This window comes from Nycticebus coucang, chromosome 2 (assembly GCF_027406575.1).
Source record: "Nycticebus coucang isolate mNycCou1 chromosome 2, mNycCou1.pri, whole genome shotgun sequence".
Lineage (NCBI taxonomy): Eukaryota > Metazoa > Chordata > Mammalia > Primates > Lorisidae > Nycticebus > Nycticebus coucang.
In genome coordinates this window covers 173,824,469-173,846,955 of record NC_069781.1, presented here as the reverse complement: position 1 = coordinate 173,846,955, position 22,487 = coordinate 173,824,469, and the positions used below count along the sequence as shown (strand labels likewise).

The 22,487-nt window shown below is 39.6% G+C and overlaps 1 protein-coding gene across 4 annotated transcripts in view; it reads right to left on the bottom strand.

Annotated features, from left to right (window-relative positions):
- CNTNAP4 (contactin associated protein family member 4) overlaps positions 1-22,487 on the bottom strand; it is a 269,620-nt gene that overhangs the window by 68,480 nt on the left and 178,653 nt on the right. For all 4 annotated transcript variants that reach the window (XM_053608592.1, XM_053608584.1, XM_053608601.1 and 1 more), the window contains 3 exons: positions 14,792-14,963; positions 7,293-7,399; positions 3,105-3,224 (listed from right to left, as the gene is read on the bottom strand). In XM_053608592.1, the coding sequence (XP_053464567.1) occupies positions 3,105-3,224; positions 7,293-7,399; positions 14,792-14,963 (399 nt within the window). The remainder of the gene's footprint in view (positions 1-3,104; positions 3,225-7,292; positions 7,400-14,791; positions 14,964-22,487) is intronic.

Here is a 22,487-nt window from a genome sequence, read left to right as displayed (position 1 = left end):
TGAACCATTTGACCTTATCTTACAATCCTAAAATGTAGAATTTGCTCTTGCGCTCTCTCTCTCTACCCGTGTGTGTATGTATGATGATCAATACATTCATACATCAATGTGATAAGCAGCACATTCCTTATCTGTGTACACACACACACACACACACTCTCCAGTTTGCTGGGAGATGTGACTACAACTTTTTTCCCCAAGAATTTGTTTATCAAAGATATATCTGCCATAATAAGGTACATTAAGTTGTGAAGATGCAAATGTTCATTTAATAGAAAAAAAGAATGCGTTCAATAAAATGAACTTGATAATTTCACTATTATTTAGATAAAAATACAAATGGCCTATAAATTACTGGATTATTATTCATAATAAACATAAGATATAGATAGATAGTTGATATTCATTTCATTTGGATCTTCATTATTTGTGAATTTTTCTACTTGCTAAAATTTACTGGTAACCCTGATGCTTTTGTGGTCAGTCCTTTCTGAACCTGTACAGAGCAGAACACATTTGGATTGCCTAACACACAGTTAAAGGTGAAAGGAGGGACGCTGTCTCCTTGTTTCATGCTATAATCGTGTTCTATTGTGGTCTACCAGGTGCCACTATTTTACATGTCTGTGTTTTTCCTTGTCATTCTGCTGTCTGCAATGGCAGCCTGGCGTGGTGCTCCAGTGCTGTCTCGTGCTCCTGAGTGCAGAAGGCTGCATGCAGCGTGCCTCGTGAAGGAAACACAAGGGTGAGAGAAGCTTTGTTCAGGCCCGAGTTACAGTGCTGTTGGCTACGAGTTCAATGTTAATGAATCAACAATATGTATTAAATAAGTTGTCTTTAATCTGAAACACACATAAAACAAGATTATGTATTGATCGGCTGGTGAGAATGTTGTGGCTGGAGGCTTGCAGGAAACTAATCTTACTGTATTTCCCCCTTGGAGCTACGGTTCAGTATTTGCTAATCTAGTGTTCATGGTTACTTTATAGAAGGTAACTACTCCCAGTAATGTACATGTGTTGTTGTGTGTTTTAAAGCTTCGAAAACTAGAGATAGTTATCAACATAGAGATATCGAATTATCAGCATCAAAAGTTTACACAACATGAGTATGTGACCAGCTCAGGAGGCCTTAGGATATGGGCACAACAGTGCTTTTATACTGCTCAGAAAACTGCAGGAGGCGAAAAATTGGGGCCACTCATGTTTGGAGGGAAATTATTATAGAATGTGTCTTTGCAGATATTTTATACAGCACAACTTCAGATATTCACTATTCAATTTTAAGCAGTCCCCAGATATTCACTATTCAATTTTAAGCAGTAATTCTTCCTCGGCAACACCCTGCCTCAGTTTAATATTGCCCTTTCCCTCTTGTCTTTCTGTATAAAGCTATGACTTCCTAACACAGCACTTTTCCATGTAATTTTCTGCAGTGATAGGAAGTTTCTACACCTGTGATGATCAAAATATTTCCCTCCTAGCTACAGAGTACCCAGGGAGACTAACAAAAAAAAAAAAAAAAAAAAAATCAACATTTAATTTAATCTTATTTTAATTAAATTATTTAAATTTGTTTGAATTTGTAATATGTACTTAAAAAGCTGTTTAATTTTATAATTGATTTTAATTAAATTCAAATTTAAATAGGTATGCATTGCTGGTGGCTGCCATATTGGACATCACAGTTCATCTACAGTCCATTTTTTCTGTGTATTTTTCTGTGTATTTGATGATCAATAGTTCTTTTTTCTGACATTTATGTATAATTTCCACCAGCACTACAGATTAAAAAGACCATCTTTCTTTCACTACACATCGGTATCACCGTGGCAATACATCAGTTATCCATATATGAATGAGTCTGTTTATAAAGTCTCTATTTCTTCTTACTGGTCTATTTGTTTAGCTTTGTGCCAACTATACGCTGTTTTACTTTGTCTATCAGTATGATATCTATGTTTGGTAGAACTGAGTCCTTCAACTTGTTCTTCAAGATTGATTTGATTCTCATTGTCCCTTCATATTTGATCATAAATTAGAATCTACTGGCTCGTTTTAATAAAAAAAAAAATCGTATCAACTTACAAACAAACACCACACTGAAATCTTGATTTAGGTTTGCACTGAATCAATATCTAGTTTGCAAGAATTAAAAATATGCAATGCTAAATCTTCTAATCAATGAGCATTCTATATTCCTCCATTTATTTGGGACTTTAGTTTATCTAAAGAGCATTTTACACTTACCCATGTAGAAGCCTTGCATATCTTTCATCAGATTTATTACCATGTATTTGAGATTTCTGATGCTATAGAAAATATTGTCTTTTAAAAAGTCATGTTCTAAACACTACAAATAAAGTTAATTTTCTGCTAATTTGATAGACAGTGATAATCCTAAATTTTAGGATTATCTGTAGATTTTTAAAAATTTTCTTAATATATTAATATAACCCTTGTCATCTACAAGTAACAGTAATCTTAGATTTCTTCTCTTGATGTTTAGTTCTTCGTTTCTGTTTCAGACCTCCACCATAACAGTGGACAGAGTGATACTAACACTTATAAGAGGTGAAAGCTTTCGCTATTTCACTATAAGCTGTTAGACATGCTGTAGGCTCCTCTATCAAGTTAAGGAAAGATCCTTCTACTATTAATAGTAATTTATTGAGTTTTCTCTTTGATGATGAATGAATGTTGAATTTAATCAAAAACACGCTCATGACTACTACTGTCTATGTACATCTGTATAAGTAGAGAATTCAAGAATAAATAAACGACACTGACACTGTAAAAGGAAATATTGTTTGAAGCTTTTACACGCACAGTCTTCTCTGAGAAATGAAGTCTATCCTTTTTGTTTGGGGATATAATAGGAAACTTTTATTATTAGATGTTTTATAGACACTACATGAATAAAAAGTAACATTTAAATATTTAACATTTACTACTTTTTTAAGATTTATGTTTACTTCTCCTACTCAACACAATTACATGTATTTTAACCAAGTTGCAAATTAGGCCAACTTTCTACTTATTTCATTTTATGTATTTAAAGCATTCAGGCAAATTTAACTACTAAATAAAAACTGATTAACTCACCAGTCATGTTGCAGTATAGAAGAAACGGCCCCAGGGGGCCACTTCCATCTGCATCTATATAGTAAAACCCTGAAGCATTTCCTCCGTGCTTGTAGGCCTCACAGGACTGCTCATAGACAGCTGCCAAAAAAGGGGAAGGACCATCGTTAATACACTATAAGACAGAAATCTCTTAACTCTCAATTTGTACATAAAATACTCTAAGTCTTGAAATTTAGTATGTACATTACTGACCAGGAGAAAGAGCAAAACTCACACTAAAACAAAACTCATTTATTTTTTAAAAAATAAGATGAAACTGACTTATTATTATTTAAAAAATAATAAGATGAAACCGATTATATAGAAAAAAAGAAAGACTGGGGCTATATTTTATGAACTTTTTATCACTAAAGGAAAATAAAATTGCTTGGTCAAAATGAAATTTAGCTTATTTTTACATTAGGAAGAACAAGAAAAGAGAAGGTAGGTGTTTAAATATTAGGACCCTTATAATTATAATGTGGTAACTTACCCTGTGACACCTATTTTGGAATTTCTAATTCTAGTATCATCTTGTAGTAACCTAACATCTGAAGCACAATAGGGTAATCTCCTTAAATAACCTGCTGTTATCCCATAATTATGCAATAAACACATTTTAAATAATGTGGTAACTATACTTCTTTTTCATAGAAAATTAACTATAGATAACTTGTTTTTTCATAAAACAAGTATCATTCACAAAGCTTCTCATCAATAATTTTTAAAGTAATTCACAAAAGAAACTTTCTGTAACTCTCTGTAATGAGAATTCAAGATAATTAAAATTCAAAGCAGAAGGAATCTTATATGAAATATGCCCTCAAGTGCTCTCAATTTGTTTTGATCCATAATTGGATGTTTTAATTATACAATTATGCATTTGCCATGTACAAAGATTTGATATTAATACCTGTATATAATGCACACCTCTCACTGAACACTTGGCTAAAAATACTGATAACTTTCATTAAGCCTTTTACACTGTGAAATGATAAATAAACACTCTCCTGAATAGTCCTCTCTAAATCTATTTTAGTTTTTAAAATTATGTGACAACATGAAATAATGCGGTTCATTTGTTCAATGTTACAAAATTTCACAGACCCTATAAGTTTACTCCCCACTCTCTCAGAGTCTGACAGTTCTATTTTGTGTCTGCTCTGTAGGGCATTTTTTTTTTTTTTCTGTAGAGATAGGGTCTCACTTTATGGCCCTCGGGTAGAGTGCTGTGGCCTCACACAGCTCACAGCAACCTCCAGCTCCTGGGCTTAAGCGATTCTGTTGCCTCAGCCTCCCGAGCAGCTGGGACTACAGGCGCCTGCCACAACGCCCAGCTATTTTTTGGTTGCAGTTCAGCCGGGGCCGGGTTTGAACCCGCCACCCTTGGTATATGGGGCCGGCGCCTTACCGACTGAGCCACAGACAAATGTAAGCCTGGATTGTCTCCAGTCACACTTCCAGTTTGTGTGCTGAAGAAGACATGTAACAACGGTTACTTTAGGCCATTATGAAAGTTTTGAGATACACAAAAATCAAGAAAGGTCAAGTCCACGTGGACAGAAACAAAGGAAGACTTCTAAGCACCACCCGTAGTCTGAGCAAGTTGAAATCTGCACAGGAGAATCAGAAAGAAAACCATGGACCGGGACACAGGCTGTCTCCGAAACATCATAGTGACCCACGGAAATTTCTCTATTCTCATACATGTGTCCATAATTGCCTTGGAAGAAGTTGGCAGAATACACATGTAACTTTGAGATGGGTACTAGTGGTGAAAAAGCCACCCAGTCAGCTGAGGACTATGGAAGGACTTCTGCATTATACTGATTCAGTTTTCATACTGGGACTTTAAATGTAGTATTTCCTTTAAAAAAAAAAAAAAACACTCTCAGCCCCTCCACTAAAACCAGGCCTGTTTTATTTTGGCCCCATTTCTCAGAACAGTTAAGGACAAAAACCTTCAGCTCCATTTGGACTGCCTGCTCAAGAAATTAATAAATTAACTCAATTATTGGATCAAGTTGTGGGCCACCAATGAAAGTAACAATTTATTTCTAATGTTTTCATCAGAGTTGTTTGCTTTATATTTAGATTAATTCATTGATAACAATTAAAGATGAATAATTAGTCTATTAAACATATTTAATAGCTTTCTATTTTGAGTTAGCTTCTACAATAAGATGGAAAGCATAATATTAAAATATAATGCCACTCCACTAGCTGGGTGATTGGGGACCAGTAACGCAGCCTCTGGGTACAGGCGAGGTGTGGCTTTGTCACTAGCAAGCATTCTTAGAAAAATCTTGTGAGGCCCTTCACTATGTATAACTGGTATCCAGGAATGGTGCTGGTTTTCTTGATCATGCCTCTCCATTCCTGACTGAGGAATTCTGGGGGCCCCCCTGTTAGCTCCATGGCTGGGAGCCCAGGGACCCAGTGCCACCTCTGGCCCGAGTACAAAGCAGTGAACAGTGCACCGAAGACCATGCCTTAAATCAAGGCAACAGGAGTTGGAAGTAAGTGCTCAGCTGCTCAGAAACGTCAGTAATAATGTGAAGAAAAATGCGAAAGGCCAAAAAGAAGCATTTTGGTCTTCCTATTACACACACAAAACAATTGGAGATTCCTCACCAGATGAAGGCATAAAGAAAAGGAAAACGAAACCACAAAAAAGAACAATTGGACAACAAAGTGGCATGTGCATCATCATACATGTAAACATTTTATCGGGGAAAAAATTACACAACTTACAATACAGGAAAAGGGGACAGGCTGTGACCCTGGACTCTGGAACATGACTTCATGCACTCACATCCTCACTCTGCCCCAACTATTTTAAGTAGCCTTGGACGACTTGATAATTACCTATTACTTCTTACATAAATTAGGGATGGCAATAGTATCCACCTACTAGGGTGATCACCACAGTTAAATGAGTTAGGGCCTATAAAATACTGGACCAGTGCCTGGCATTTACAGCGTGCTCAAGAAAGTTAACTTCTGATTAATGTAATTGCATCTACCACCCTTATCCTTATCATCTTCATTTAACGGGGTTAAACCACAATGTAAGCATTATTGAGCGCTGTCGGCTAAACGTTTGTGTTCCCCCCTCAAATTCATATGCTGAACCCTTACCCCCAACATGATGGTACTTTGGGAAGTGATTAGGTCATGAGAGTGGCAGCCCTGTGAATGGAATTTGTGCCATTGTAAGGCTCAGTGAGTAGGGCGCCGGCCCCATATGCCGAGGGTGGCGGGTTCGAGCCCAGCCCCGGCCAAACTGCAACCAAAAAAAAAAAAAAAAAAAAAATAGCCGGGCGTTGTGGCGGGCGCCTGTAGTCCCAGCTGCTCGGGAGGCTGAGGCAAGAGAATCACGTAAGCCCAAGAGTTAGAGGTTGCTGTGAGCCATGTGACGCTACGGCACTCTACCGGAGGGCGGTACAGTGAGACTCTGTCTCTACCAAAAAAAAAAAAAAAAAAAAGGCCCCAGAGAGATCCCTCACGTCTTTACCACACGAGGACACACAGAGAGGATGGAGTCTGTGAACCAGAAAGTGGACCCTCACTGAATCTGCCAGCACCTTCCTCTTGAACTTCTCAGTATCCAGAACTGTGCCAATTAAATTTCTGTGGCTTACGAGCTACGCAGCCCATGGTGTTCTGTTGCAGCTGCACAAATAGACCAAGATAGCCAGTCCCTAGGTGATTTCTGGATATCCGTATCACAAGCCAACCTACCCAGTCCACCAGCGCTGTTTCTGAGAATCTCTTTAATTGTCTGAAAGGTTAAAAATTTGGTAAACAGATCATGTTTCCATTTATATTGTGTCTTCTAGAAGGTTTAGAATTGAAATGCTGGCCCAATTCAAGTAACAGAACAAGATTATAATGCCTTCTGCACTTTGCTTCACTTGTTAGACTTAGCCACCTTTCATTTTCTATAAATATTCTTCCTCCATCAGCTGTCCCACTCTTTGCCCTCTTGTTTTGTATTATATGTTTCTAAACACTACCTTGACTTTATGTAATGAAGTGTGAATTAACTACTGGCTGCTAAGTTTGCACACAGACATATATACACACAGAGCAGTGAAATGGAAAATGGAAAATGGAATGAAGAACTCAACACGCGACAAGAACAAGCAGTTGTGCCTCGCTTACAGCTGTGGCAGGTGGCGCCCTTGTAACCCGTGTTGGAACAGTCACAGTGAAAGGAGCTCCAGGACTGAGAGCATTGACCGCCGTGTTCACAGTAGTTGGGCAAACACCTGAAAGAAGGTACAGACACAGTCGCCATTTTCATCTTTTGATACCATAAATTATTGATCATTTATACATGCTCATGTGAAAGAAATAAAAGAGCCATAACACAAAGAGCAAATTCCACATGATTAATGGGTCAGTCCACTGAACCAAACCTCGGATCATTACATTCATGAGATGTCAGACAGTGGTTGGGAAACTGCGACTGCGTAATTTTCATCATGCCTCACTATACAGAGCCCTTTATTCCCCCGAAGTGACATAACATGATTCAGTATGTTGCCACAAACATCAATAGCTTATGTGATAGAACATTTCATCACACTGAATTACTACATTGACTAAACATTTAAAGAAGGAATAAAGAAGAAGAAAGAGGAAGGGGACTGTCTTTATTCACACAGTGTGTACATCCAGGAAGGTGGAATAGACTTAAAATGTTAAACAATCTGCTGGAGGTGCTCTAGGAGCAGAATCGCACCCACAGGGGCTCCCAGCATATCTTAAAATTTTCAAGAGAACTATCTGGCATGTGTCAGACAAGACGTGTGACTTACTGGCTCAAAGTAATTTAGTTTCAGCATTAGATGATAACGCATTCCCTTTAATCAGATCCCATCTTTGAGAAGCCGGATTTTTAGTAATTGATTTTTTTAATACTGGACAGCAAATGGCCCTACTGAAGTCTGATCTTACTCCAAAGTTTGAAAATATTATGCAGCATCCAAAAGGTACATGGAGCGTCCAACATGTCTAATTACTAAGTAATTGTGTTTGATTAAAAATAAAATTAAAGTTTTTTTTCAAATTATATATATTACTTTTTTCAAAGGGTTACTAATTTGTTAGGACATAAATACTTATTAAGTTGTTTGGATCTGAACCGCTTTTTAAATGAAAATGTTAGGGATATCTTTTGGCTTAGAGGCACAGTAAAAAATTACTGAGACATGTAGGGTACTATGAATGAAAACATTTAGGAATTTTTGCTATTGATTCAAATAGTGTTGATGAGATTACCAATGACTTTGGAATATAGAATGAAAGATACTTGGAGACCAAGGCTTTAAATACCTCGATTCATCCCAGATCAAAAAATAAACAAACTGTGAAACCTGGCAAGAATATATTCCTGATGGGATTTCTGCCATCCCCTTTATTAAAACTAAGGATGGGAACTCATGCTTTGCTACAGGATTTTTCCAGTGGAGAACAACACGATGCAATTCTTCTGATTACAGGGACTAACACAGCTTTAACATTCCTCTCATTCTGCCTAACATTTAGACAGCCTTCTTGCTGACTAAAGGCCCCTGATTTCCCTTTTCTGACAGTGTAAACTTCAGGAAACTTTCAGTGGTCAATTCTTTCTTTTCCCCTTGAGACGCCAGCCTCTTGGGAGTTTTACAACCCAGGTGTCTTTCTGAAGGACCTGGGAGCCATTCCTGTGGAATGTAATCCTTAGGATGACAGGGCCCCCCTGTCTGCCAGTCTCCCTGGGAGGGCAGACACCTAGCTCCCCTATGTGCCAATTAGCAAATGCGTTGGCCTAATCACTTGGACATTGTTAGTCAATTGTCAGGAAATAAATGCTTATTAAGCTGTTTGGACCTAATCTGCTTTCTAAATCAAAGTGTTGATTTAGAGGCACCGTAAAAAAAAATTACTGAGAGAAGTAGAACTCCTTGAACAAATGAATTTGGGAACTTCCACTAAAGACTCAAATAGTTCTAGTCACATCATTGATGCCTTTTAAAATACAGAGTAAAAGATACATTGAGATCAAAGCTTTAAATGCCTTGATTTATCCCAGATTAAAAATAAACTAAAAGACCTGCCAAGGGCAGTGCCTGTGGCTCAAAGGAGTAAGGTGCTGGCACCATATGCAGGAGGTGGCGGGTTCAAACCCAGCCCTGGCCAAAAACTGCAAAAAAAAAAAAAACCTGACAAGAATATATTTGTGATGGGATTTCCACAGAGAAAAAAACAGGAACTTCATATTTTGCTATAGGATTTTTCCAACTTTAACTGAAAATGTTCCTCTGGCTCAAGAAGTAGGGCACCAGCCCATATCCCGGAGGTGGTGGGTTCAAATCCGGCCCCAGCCAAAAACCGCAAAAGAAAAAAAATAGATACTCACTACACCAATAATCAAAGAATCCAGGAAGAAATATAAAAGAAATATCAGTTACAATCTCATTTTACAGAAATTACCAAAAGAAATTTATAGGTAATGTGTACTCATAAATAAAATCATAAAGAAACGCTACTTTAAAATCTGTTTTTTAAAGATTCAAAAATTAATAATGAGCAGCTCTTCATGTACATTGTTTGTATATATTTTAACATTTTTAATATATTCATGGGAATCCATTCAATGCACATATCATGACTTACTTAATTTTTTTTTTTTTTTTGGCCGGGGCTGGGTTTGAACCCGCCACCTCTGGCATATGGGACCGGTGCCCTACTCCTTGAGCCACAGGCACCACCCCACTTACTTAATTTTTTAAGCATTTCAAAGCAAAGGCAATCCACAAAAGAGATTTTAAAAAATTAAAATAGTAACAATGCTACTTGGTAATCAAACCAACAAAGGACAGAGTAGGCTATTCTTTAGCAGACCTCAAACTGTGTATTTTTTTCTTTTTTTTTTTTTCAAGACAGAGATTTAAGTGGCTTTGCCTGAAATCCAAAAGAACAAATTTTTAATTACTGTGCTATATGTGCTATTTCTATTTGATCTGATTCTGAAAAACTGGCTGAATTTATTTTTCTCTATTCTGGTTAGTAAGACTAGACTTTGTCCATGTTTAATTAAAGTGTACAGATTGAACTGTGAATTTTATTTAAATTCATTATACAGTAATATTTGACTACTAGTAACCTAGGGCAATTTAAATCACATAGTGAAGAACTCATTCTCACCAAAAGTTCTAAACCATTGTATTTTACACTTTCCTCCTCCCTAGTAATTCCAATACAAACCGAGACAATTCATTAACCCATTTTTCCCCAGCCATTATAGCATTTCCTTAAACATTTCCATCAAGATTTTCATCACTTGTGAAGTTGAACAATTGCATACATCAACACTCCCAAACTGGAAATGATATGCCAGATTTTTGTTTATCCAGATTCCTTATGTATACCAAATTAACTCTCAAAAGACCTTTTATTCAATGTAAAGGTTGACTGGAATTAATGATATTAAAGTGAAATTTATGCAACATTATTTCATTTAGGGTACTCAAACAAAGTTGGGTGCCTACAAATGCTAGGATAATGTTGACTATCAAATTCAATTTTCATATCCTGCCTCAAAACTATGAAATCCACAAATTTCCCCCCCAAAAGCAATGGCTTTAGTATTATAGGAGACAAAATAATACTGTGACCTTCAAATAAACTGCAATAAAGTGAGCATGAAGGAGCAGGAATATGGGCAGGCGTGGGAGCTTCACAGAGGAGAGGAGAGGGAGGATGGGGGCTGTGGGCAGGAAGACTCCACCACAGGAAAGAGAAGGAAGGCTGGAGGGGGCGGCGAATAGGGCAGGATGGAGGCTGGAGACTCAAACTGAGGGCCAGGAGGTAGGGAGGGAATGAGGGGACAGCATGATGGAGATGGAGGTGCAAGGGCCAAGAGTAAGGGTGGTAGGATATCAGGAGATCGGGGATGCAAAGCCTGCCAAGGTCACAAGATAGACACTGTCACACAGTGGGCTCAGCTTTTGTGGGGAAGGGTGGTGTCTACTGGTGACTGAGATGGTGGCCTTCCCAAATCAGTTGGTGTTCTTCAGAAGTTGATTATCAATTGATAATACCTAATGGTTTCATTTAATAAGAGCTTTAGGATGAAGAACTTAGTAAGTATTGATGTCCTAACTGCCTCCACCCTGCCTGGTCCCACCAGCACTTTGGCTCCAGGTATAGGCAGGGACATGGACAGCTGCTGTCCTTGAAGTTTTTCCCTCTCTCACCCACCTACAGTCCCTGGACTGAGGGCTGCACCCCTGCATGTCCACAGAAGACAGGTGAGGGCTCCCGGCCAGGTGTGTCAGGAAGATCTGAGTGTGTGAGGAGGGGGGCGATGACTTTGTCACTGTAGGAGTGGTGTGTGAGCATGCATCCATGTGGCTTCACAGGTGAGGATCTGTGTAAATGTGTCTAAGGATGGTGTGTGAGTGTGTAAAGAGTGTTTGGATCCGAGGGTAAGCACATGAGAGAAATACACGTGATGACCGTGTTAATGCAGGAGAGAGATACGCACGATGACCATGTTAATGCAGGTGAGAGAGATACACGCGATGACCGTGTTAATGTGGGTGAGAGAGATACGTGCGATGACCGTGTTAATGCGGGAGAGAGAGACACACACGATGACCATGTTAATGCAGGTGAGAGAGATACACGCGATGACCGTGTTAATGCAGGTGAGAGAGATACGTGCGATGACCGTGTTAATGCGGGAGAGAGAGACACACACGATGACCATGTTAATGCGGGAGAGAGAGATAAGCGCGATGACCGTGTTAATGTGGGTGAGAGAGATACGCGCGATGACCGTGTTAATGCGGGTGAGAGAGATACGCGCGATGACCGTGTTAATGCCGGTGAGAGAGATACGCGTGATGACTGTCTTAATGCAGGTGAGAGATACGCGCGATGACCGTGTTAATGCGGGTGAGAGAGATACGCGCGATGACTGTCTTAATGCAGGTGAGAGATACGCGCGATGACCGTGTTAATGCGGGTGAGAGAGATACACGCGATGACGGTCTTAATGCAGGTGAGAGATACGCGCGATGACCGTGTTAATGCGGGTGAGAGAGATACACGCGATGACGGTCTTAATGCAGGTGAGAGAGAGATACACGCAATGACCGTGTTAATGCGGGTCAGAGAGAGATACGCGCGATGACCGTGTAATGCAGGTGAGAGACATACGTGCGATGGCCGTGTTAATGTGGGAGAGAGAGATACGCACGATGACCGTGTTAATGCGGAAGAGAGAGATACGCGTGATGACCATGTTAATGCGGGAGAGAGAGATACGCGCGATGACCGTATTAATGCGAGTGAGAGAGATACGCGCGATGACCGTGTTAATGCGGGAGAGAGAGATACGCGCGATGACCGTGTTAATGCGGGTGAGAGAGATACGCGCGATGACCGTGTTAATGCGGGAGAGATGTGTGCCCAAGGAGGCTACACAGTATGTCCAGGAACCAGAGAGCTTGTATTTGAGGCTGAGTTCAGCGTTTCCTTAGCCATGTCATCTTGACCAACTCACTTAACCTCTCTGTGCATATTTATAAGAAACAAATACTATTTGTTGTAAGTGGTTTTGTGAAGATTGATTTAAACATTAACTCATGTTAAGTGCTTAACACAGGCCCTTGTATACAGATTAAAAAAAAAATACTCTATTTAATGCTTTAGAACTGATGTCAGTAGATACAGGTGTAGCATATAAGACCAAAGTAAATAGATAATTTATTTTCTTCTGAGTTTAAGACAAAGAATTTAGAGATAGATTTGGAAATTTAAAAGGTATACAAATGCTACTTTGACTTGTGCTACATTTTATATGATAGCTAGGATTACTATTAGCCTAAATGCTTTCTTTAAAGAAACATTTATAGTCAAAATCTATCCATAATTTGCTATTTTGGAAAAGTACTTTGGAGGGATGGCACTAATGATTTGTATTCTCCAATTGTGCTATGTGCTGCTCTATTTTATGCAAGGTGTGTACCTCCAGGAGGTCAGCAAGGAGTTCTTGGGTAAAATGGCAGCTCCAGAACAAATCCACATAGGAAAAAGGATGGATTTACTTGTACCAAAAGAATTGTCTACCATCTGAGGTCATCAATATGCACTGTCTGCGTACTGCGCATGACAGAGTTTCCCTGCTGGATGCCCACTGAGGGGTGTGAGGACCCCCTGCCTCTGTCAGCAACCCCACCTTGAGAGACCAGGCCCAGGAAACCCTGCTACACACCCTGCTCCAGCCCAGGTTTTAGGTTCCAGAGCTGACAGGGTTGCTAACTATAGACGAGGTCACTGTGAGTGTTATCAAGAACTCATTTAATCCCCAAATCAAACCAATTGATGTTTATCGTCTAAATTCTCCCTTGACACATCAGCTTTCATTATAGAAAGAATTGTTTTCTGTACAAAAATTTTTTTTTTTTTTTTTTATTGTTGGGGATTCATTGAGGGTACAATAAGCCAGTTACACTGATTGCAATTGTTAGGTAAAGTCCCTCTTGCAATCATGTCTTGCCCCCATAAAATGTGACACACACTAAGGCCCCACCCTCCTCCCTCCATCCCTCTTTCTGCTTCAAATTTTTTTAAATAAATAAATATTTGTGAAGAGGAAAGTATGTCCTTATCTATTGCTAAATATGATTATTATTGCTTTTTTGGGCCATAACACAGTCTGCATTAGTGTTTAAAACAGGATCAATAGGCATTACTAAGTATCTATTGGATACAAAGAGATAATGTCTTAATGTTGATGAAATGTTTCATGCAAGTAAAAAGTTACTTTTGAAGCTGCTAATTTATGTATTTATTCAAAATACATATTGGGCACTGCTACAAGGAAGAGGCTAATTTTATCACACTGTTTAAAATATTATTAAATCTGTAATGGTTATGACATTCCATTCAACTCAATAATTAAAATTAACAACTTTGATATTAAAGCATGACTGCCAAGATTACTCATTATAGTTGCCCATGCTGAAACACATTTATTAATTATTATTATTTTTCAAGTTGTTCATCCTCTACAATTAACTCAAATCCTGCCTTACTACAACCTTTATTAATGCTCCTATTAAACTATTCAATCCATGCTTCCACCTGATCAATACTATAGCCCTGAGCTTTCCTTCACATTTTCCCTGAAAAGATGGTAATGGATTGGTTAGGAGAACAGCAACCAGCTAAATTCCCCTGCCCCTAAAAATATTATTCAACTGTCAGGGTAGCAAAAGCCAGTTTGATAAATGACCATATAGGTCTCTGATTTATTGACACGTGCTGGTCAATTTTACTCTACAGGTAACTTAGTCTGTTGAGTTTAATAACATTTTTGATACATTCATACACATCTAAAATCCTAGCAGCATCAACATCTTTGGTAGGATGTATGCGTAGAGACAACATAAGCACTTGTCTTCTAAATGTCATCATTTGAACTATGACACATAAAACAAAAGATGTATTTTTCTTATTTCTAACACAAATATAATCTATTTCTTGTGGAAAATAAAAGGATGTAAAGAGGAGAGAATAATTACTTGTTTCATATACAGATATATTTTTTCATGTTATCAGAAGCTTGAAAATAGGTCAAAATAAAGACGTGCAAGTGTCCTTACCGATCTGAGATGCCACACGAGTCTATCTGCAGGTCGCTGAAGTTCCCGAGGGACCCCTGCTGAACTGAGAGGAGGTCTACCACTCTGTCACCGATGGAGATGAGTCTCAGACACCCCTGAAATCCACCCACGGGGCTTTTACATTTGGATCTAAAGCTTATGTCAGGACAACCTGATAAAAACAAACAGTATGGATTGTAATGAATCAGGATTCGGTATCATGAAACACTTCATTTTTGAAAAAAGGAAAAGAAATAGTCATTTGATTATTTTTTATATTAAAGGAGGGAAATAAACTAACTGTAGTCATTGTTAGTTTAATCTAAATTACAAATTGCAATTCATGCAAAGGACATTTTCTTCATTTACACAGGAATCACAGGAAGTCTTTGGGGCTACAGTATCACGTGCAAGGACGCTGGCTTGATGCAAATTTTTAAAATATCCGTATTAGCTTCACAACCCTACACATACCAGCCAGCAGGATTAAAGCACCTGTAAATGAAAACAGAAATTTAGTCCTTCAGACTAAAACTAAGAACACAAAGGAAGAAAATGTACACCAGAGATAAGAAAAGATAAATCAACAATGGTGAAATGTCTTTATAGTACATAAAAATAACTGTTTGGAAAAGGAGTTATATTGACATGAAACAAATTCATCAACTATCTGTTTAATTAAGTATTTTCCTACATACCAAGAAAACACACACCCAAGTATTTTAATAAGACCTTATGGTTTTATGTCAAAAACATTTCGCTTTTATATTTTATGCTTTGCCTCATAAGAGACTTATACTGGGGTGGTGCCTGTGGCTCAAGGAGTAGGGCGCCAGTCCCATATGCTGGAGGTGGCAGGTTCAAACCCAGCCCCAGCCAAAAAAAAAGAGACTTATACTGTTTTTTTCCCCTAAAATGTATTTAAGATTATTTAAATTTAAATAATGAATAAATATAATATTAACCATTACTGTCTGGAGTTTAATGATTTTCTAAGTGTTTTTCTATCCAAGTGAAATGAATAATTATGGAGTAGGAATGTATAGTATATTATTTTTCTATTTTTTTCATTAATCTTCCTTTGCTGTTATAGTTGTCAATCACTACCGGAATTTCAAAACATAAGAAATTGTATGGGGGCCTCGATGGTGGACTGAAGCAGACCACATACACCCTGTTCTCTGGAAGCTGCAGAAGATGCTCCCCAAGGATGGGCCCTGTGGGACAGAGCGCTGTGGATCATCAGAGAAGAGACGGGACAGGGAGCTGACAAAGGAGCGAACACCAGGCCCCTCGCTCCCAGCAAGGACACGGGCACTCCCACCACCCCACAGTGAGCGGCGCTGATTCGGGAACTGCTTGGGGACAACGGCACAGTGACGCTGCCTCCGAGCATGGGCCCAGCAGGGACACTGTGGCCTCTTCCCTGTTGCCGCAGCTGATGGTACCTGAGCCCTCAGATCTGGAGCCCCTGCAGTCCTCACAGGAGTCCACTTTGCTGGCCAGGGAAGGAGCAAGGACAGCAAATACTCACGCACATCGGTGCTGGGAGCCAAGCGTCCCTCCCACGGGGAATTCTGGGAGAGTGGGCATCTACGGGGAGATGAGCCCCCACCGTGGCAGCCCCAGGAGGACCTGTGTGAGCCGAGAGCCACGGTCAAGCAGCAGGTGCTGGGACCGCCAGGCCACACCCCCAGACTCACATCCCTCCCGGTGGGCCACACCCCTGTGATCTCACTTACCAACCCGAGGAATAAGCCCCCAGCCCGGTGCACCATGCAGAAGTCACATCTGGTGGAACTCCAGGCAGTGTAGCAGGCCACGTCTCAGCTTAATGGCCAGGTGCCGACTACACCCCCTCAGCCCCACACACCGACCAGTGGAATGAGCCCTCCAGCCTTTGCACTGTGCAGAGTGCAGAGGTTGGTGGCCCCCAAAGCACCACATAGCTCCCCACCTCCAGTCCAGCTCTCCATCAAGACCCAACAGTCACAAATCACTCTCAACTCTCGGCCAGACATGCCATTCCATTATACCTAGACCTGGGAGGAGGAACGCTAGCAGACCTGACACCTGCGGCCACCAGCTAGGGACCAACTCACCACTCCACACAAAGCCCCCCAGCACTGGCACAGGTCCCATGATCTGCCCAGACACTGACCAAGGTCCCATGATGCACCCAGGCACCCACCAAGGTCCTGTCACCCACCTCCAAGAAGAGGAAATTTGCATAGTCCCTGCCAGATCTTCTAAAAGCCACCCCTGGGACCAACCTACCAGTCCAAAGGAGTATTCCCCACACAACCTTGGCCTGTGACAACCACAAAGGCACAGGGTGACATGGAGAACAGCTACATCATACGTTCTCACCTGCCCTCCTCACAAAGCAGGAGAGTTCCCAGCAAAGAACAGGTGTGCCACAAACCCAACATCGCTGAGCTGAGAGAAGAGGTTTCAAATGAGAAGGAACCAATACAAGAATTTTGGCAGCATGAAAAAACAAGCTAGTTCACACCTCCAAAGGAGCACATTTAGTCTACATCTGTGGATCCCAACCAAAAGGGCAACGCTGAAATGTCAGACGAGCAGACACTAAGGGATCGTCAGGACTAGATATGCCCACAGGAAATGCTCAGAAGTGCACTGCACATGGAACATGGATTCTACCAGACTTACAAGGAGGGACGGGCACCCATTTTACAGAAATTATTCCATAACACTGAAAAGGAGGGAATCCTAACTAACCCATTCTATGAAGCTACTGTCACCTTAGTACTAAAACCAGGACAGGAAACAACAAGAAAAGAAAAGTACAGACCGATATCCCATAAGGATGTAGATGCAAAGGTCCTCAAGAAAATACTATAAAGCAAATTCAACAACTAATAAAAAATATGATCAGTGGGTTTCATCCTAAGGATGCAATAATGGTTCAACATATATGAATCAATCAATAAGCATTATTCACCACATAAACTGAAACTAAAGCAAAGACCACATGAGCATATCAATAGATGTAGAAAAAGAATTTGACAAAATCCTGCATCCTTTCATAATATAAATCCTCAAGAAACTAGGCATAAGAAATAAATGTCCAAATCATAAAAGCCATATATGACAAACCCACAGCCAATATCATCCTGAAGGGGAAAAAGTTGAAAGCATTCCCCCTAAGAACTACAAGACAGGGTGCCCACTGTCACCATTTCTGTTCATCACAGCATTGGAAGTCCCAGCCAGAGCAATCACTCAAGAGAAAGAAATAAAGGGCACCCAAATTGGGAAGAAGAGATCAAATGAACTGTATTTCCTGAAAGTATGGCCTTCTATCTAAAGATAAACATCTACCTACAGACTCCAGCAGAAGACTCTTGGAATTGATAAAGTCAATAAAGGCTCCGATTACAAAATTAATGTACACAAATCAGTAGCATTTCTATATACTAATAATAGTCAAGGTGAGAGTCAAATCAAGGGCTTCAGACTACTCATAATAGTTCTAAGAAAATAAAATAACTAGGTATATACTTAACAAAGGAAGTGAAAGAATTCTTCCAGGAGAACCACAAAACACTGACAAAAGAAACTACAGATGACCCAAATAAATGGAAAAACATCCCTTGCTCATAGATTAGCAGAATCAACATCACGAAAATATCCATACTGCCCAAAGTGATTAATATATTTAACACAATTCCCATTACAATATCGTATTACATGGATCTTGGAAAAATAATCACTTGGAACCAACAAGAAAGCCCAAATAGCCAAAGCGATCATAAACAAAAAGAACAAATCCGGAGGCACGAAAAACCCAAACAAATCATCAAGAAAAAGAAAAAAAAAGGAAACAAAAAAGCAACCAGATTAAAAAGTGGGCAAAAGACACGAACAGAAGTTTTTCAAAAGAAGACAGAAGATGGCTAACAAACATATGAAAAGATACTCAGCATCACTAATCATCAGGGAAATGCAAATTAAAATGACAATGAGATACCACCTACCCTCATCAGAATGGCCATTATTAAAAAGTCAAAAGAACAACAAATGCAGGAGTGGATGTAGAGAGAAAGGTATGCTTACACCCCGTTGGTGGGACTGCAAATCAGTGCAACCTCTATGAAAACAGGATGGAGATTCATCAAAGAACTAAGAGTAGATCGGTAGATCCACTTCAATCCAGAAATTCTGATGCTGGGTATCTACCCAAAGGAAAAGAAGTCATTTCATAAAAAATAAGCCTGAACTTGAATGTTTATCATAGCACGATTCACAACTGCAAAGATGCGGAATCAACCTAAATGCCCACCAATTCATGAATGGATAAAGAAAATGCGAGGTGTGTGTGTATATAATATAACTGCAGATTATAGATTAATATATAATATAGTATACCCAAACATATACATGGAATACTACTTAGCCATAAAAAGGAATGAAATAATGTCTTTTGCATCAACTTAGATGGAACTGGAAACTATCATCCTAAGTAAAGCATCTCGGAAATAGAAAAACAAACACCGTACGTTCTCACTAATAAGTGGGAGCTAAATGGTGGGAGCAAAGATATATACGGGATACAGGAAATCAAGAGGGGAGAGCGGGAGAGGGTGAGGGATAAAAGCACACCTCCTGTGTTCAATGAACAATGTTCTGGTGACAGGCACACCAAAAGCTTTGACTTAAACATTCCACAAGGTATCTACATAACAAAAACATTTATACCCCTTAATATTTTGAAATACAAAAAGAAAGAAATAGAAGGAAGACTTGCATTTATCTGGGGAGAAAAAAAGGAATAGGAAATGACTTCCTACTTCCTGTACATCCATGCTGGTTTTCTATTTGGGCATTCCCATTAAAATTAAATCATTTGACAGAGAATTTTTCCTTAAATACTTTCTTTTTCCTAATAAAATACATTTACATGGCAAATAAAGGCTAGGCCAGGATTCAAATTTAAAACTATTACCAGCCACAATGAAACATTATATTTTAACCTAATGGAGACTTTGAAGTTTCAAATTTAACAGATCAAGAAAAAGTGATCAAAGCTTTTTGAGTGTTAATTTATTGGACACGGCACTACACGCATTTCTACTTAGATTTCTCCTGTAGTGTAAGATACGGTTACCGTAATCTCAATATGTATTCTGGATGACTTATTAACCAATTAAGAATGTTAGGATAAAAACGGAAAGGGTAATAGTTCAATAATATTTCGAAGCCACTACAATATGCCAGGAATATAAACAACTCTGCTAATCTCCTTCCCTCCAGGTGGTGTTTCCTGACACATCTCAAAACTATTTCAGAATTGAATAAATCGTGCAGGATGCCTACAGGGAACAGGACTAAGAAACCCAGAGACCCAGAGAAAGATCAGGCAACTTTATAGACAGCGCACCATCATATCCTAGCCACAGCGTTCAATAAAAAAAAGAGATTCTAAGAACAAAGAAGGGTTCAAGCCAGGTTAGTCTCATTAGTCTAGGCTAAGAGGCAACCGCAGTTAATATAATGCAGTATCAGAGAGAAGTGGAGCACTGAACCCAATGTGAGATGAAAGTCCCCAAATGGGAAGCTTTCTGGAGAATACTTAATGCTGAATTAATGGATGGATCCATTACTCGAGGCAGCCAGCAAGCCAAGCACCTCCGAGGACAGCAGAGAAATTATCACTGTGTGTCAGTGGAGCCGAAGTGAGATGTCGGGGTAGAATGCATGTTGGTGCAGGCAGTTCTCTGGATGTAGAATGTTTTCTTTACACAAGGGAGGGGGGACGTGAGAACCTTGCTCACGGTCAGTGTCCCCAGCTTGTGCTGCATGGTGGGTTATGCACTGCAGAAAGATTCCTCAGGGGAATGTGCATGCATCAGACACTCAGCCATCCTCATTCTGAAGAACTCAGATTAAAAATTTATAATTTATAAATGATAAAAGCTGAGCACAGCACACCATAATGCAGCCTTACTTTCTGAAAAGCACTCATCTGAGGGTGGAAAAAAAGTAAAAAGTGATGGATGAGCAGTGCAGGAGTGGTGTGGCACAGACAGAATGCGGCCAGGTCAGGAGCAGCCCCTTCTCCCAGCACGACAGCCACTCTCCTGGCTGGCAGGGAGGAGCCATCACGCAGGGTGCTGGGACAGCCAGGTCAGACTGACTGGATTCTGGGAAGGTAACTGGAAACTTGCAGGTGAATTTAGAAAGAAGGAAAACTGATGGGATAAACCTCAGAGCACAGGGTAATTTTTCACTTGAAGATAAACTAGCCAAAGAATTCATTACCTGAGAAACAAGTGCCTTCAACCTGATAAAACAGATCCGAGTGACAGAGGGATTCTCATCTGCATAGAAGAAAAGTGTCTAGGTTGAACTGCCACAGTTTCCCCAGGGTGGGACTGGAGGAATTGTTTCCAAGACGCAGGACTTTCAGCCAAAATAGGGAAGAGTTGGTCACCCCATTGCCAGTACCACTCAGGCAAGGCATTTTAGGGGACCCTATTTAGCCTTCTTCCAGCCTACTTTTCCCAACAGTCCCAGACTGCCTTAGACAGGAAAATAATGTACCTGCCTGGAACCCTCTCCCTCCAGTCCACTCCCATGATCCAGAATTCACAGCCAAAGGCCCTGACCAGGCTCACAGGAAGATGGCCCCCTCACCCTTTGGCCTCCTGGAAGCACATGGCTGGGCAGAGCAGGGAAGAGCTGGGCAGCAATTCTCTGGGTTCCATCTGACCCCTTACTTTCAGGCCCCCAAAATGTTTAGGGTGGCCTGGGTTTTGCAGAGCATGTATTTAATGGTCAACAGAACTTCACGAGAACGCACCATCTTCTGGCGTGGCAAAACAACTGAGAAGGTGACTGAATAAACAGAGTTACCTAAGTAAACCTGAGATTGGTTATTGTCTTCTTGAAGTTGGAATAGTATGGTGGAGGCTTCCATGGTTTATTATTTAGGAACATCCTAAAAGATGTAAAATGATTATGATCATCAAGGGAAGAAAAAAATCTCAAATTCAGGAGAGTGCTTACCTGGAACATCAAAAGATATGGTCCTAGAGGGACAAACGTGCCTGGATGGTCTTCTCTGTCATTAGCAGAGGGATGCGTGTGTAGATGTGAACTTAAGAAAAACCATTTGTGATCTTTAAAATGTATATATGAGACAAGATGTCCACGACAGAGGACACTGGGCATAGAGCACACAGAAAATACCTCTAAATGTTTCTGCAACTTCTTCATACATCTAAACTATCCAAAAACATTTTCTAAAAATACAGATAGTGTGGATCATATGTATCCTAATAAAAAACAAGCAAAATTACAGAGTACATATGTGATCTATTTCACTATAAAGTAATATTACTTTATAGTGATATATATGAATAAAAGTGATCATTAGAGTAAAAATTTACATAAAATAGCAAGGCATTGTTAAACCTGAACATGAAGGATGTAAAATACTTTAAGAAGGACAATTCTATTTTCATGATTTACAAACACTTCCATCCAGTGTTTTATTTTGCATCATTTAACAATATGCCTATATTTTTTTCCCCTTATCTCTTTTAATGCTTCTAAATCTTTTCCTTTGAAGTGAAAGCTCTTGGTAAAGTTGTTCTCTATATCTTACTATTTATTAAAAGAATGTGTTCCTATGGATTGCCATAAAATCAATCATTTATTCCAAAAG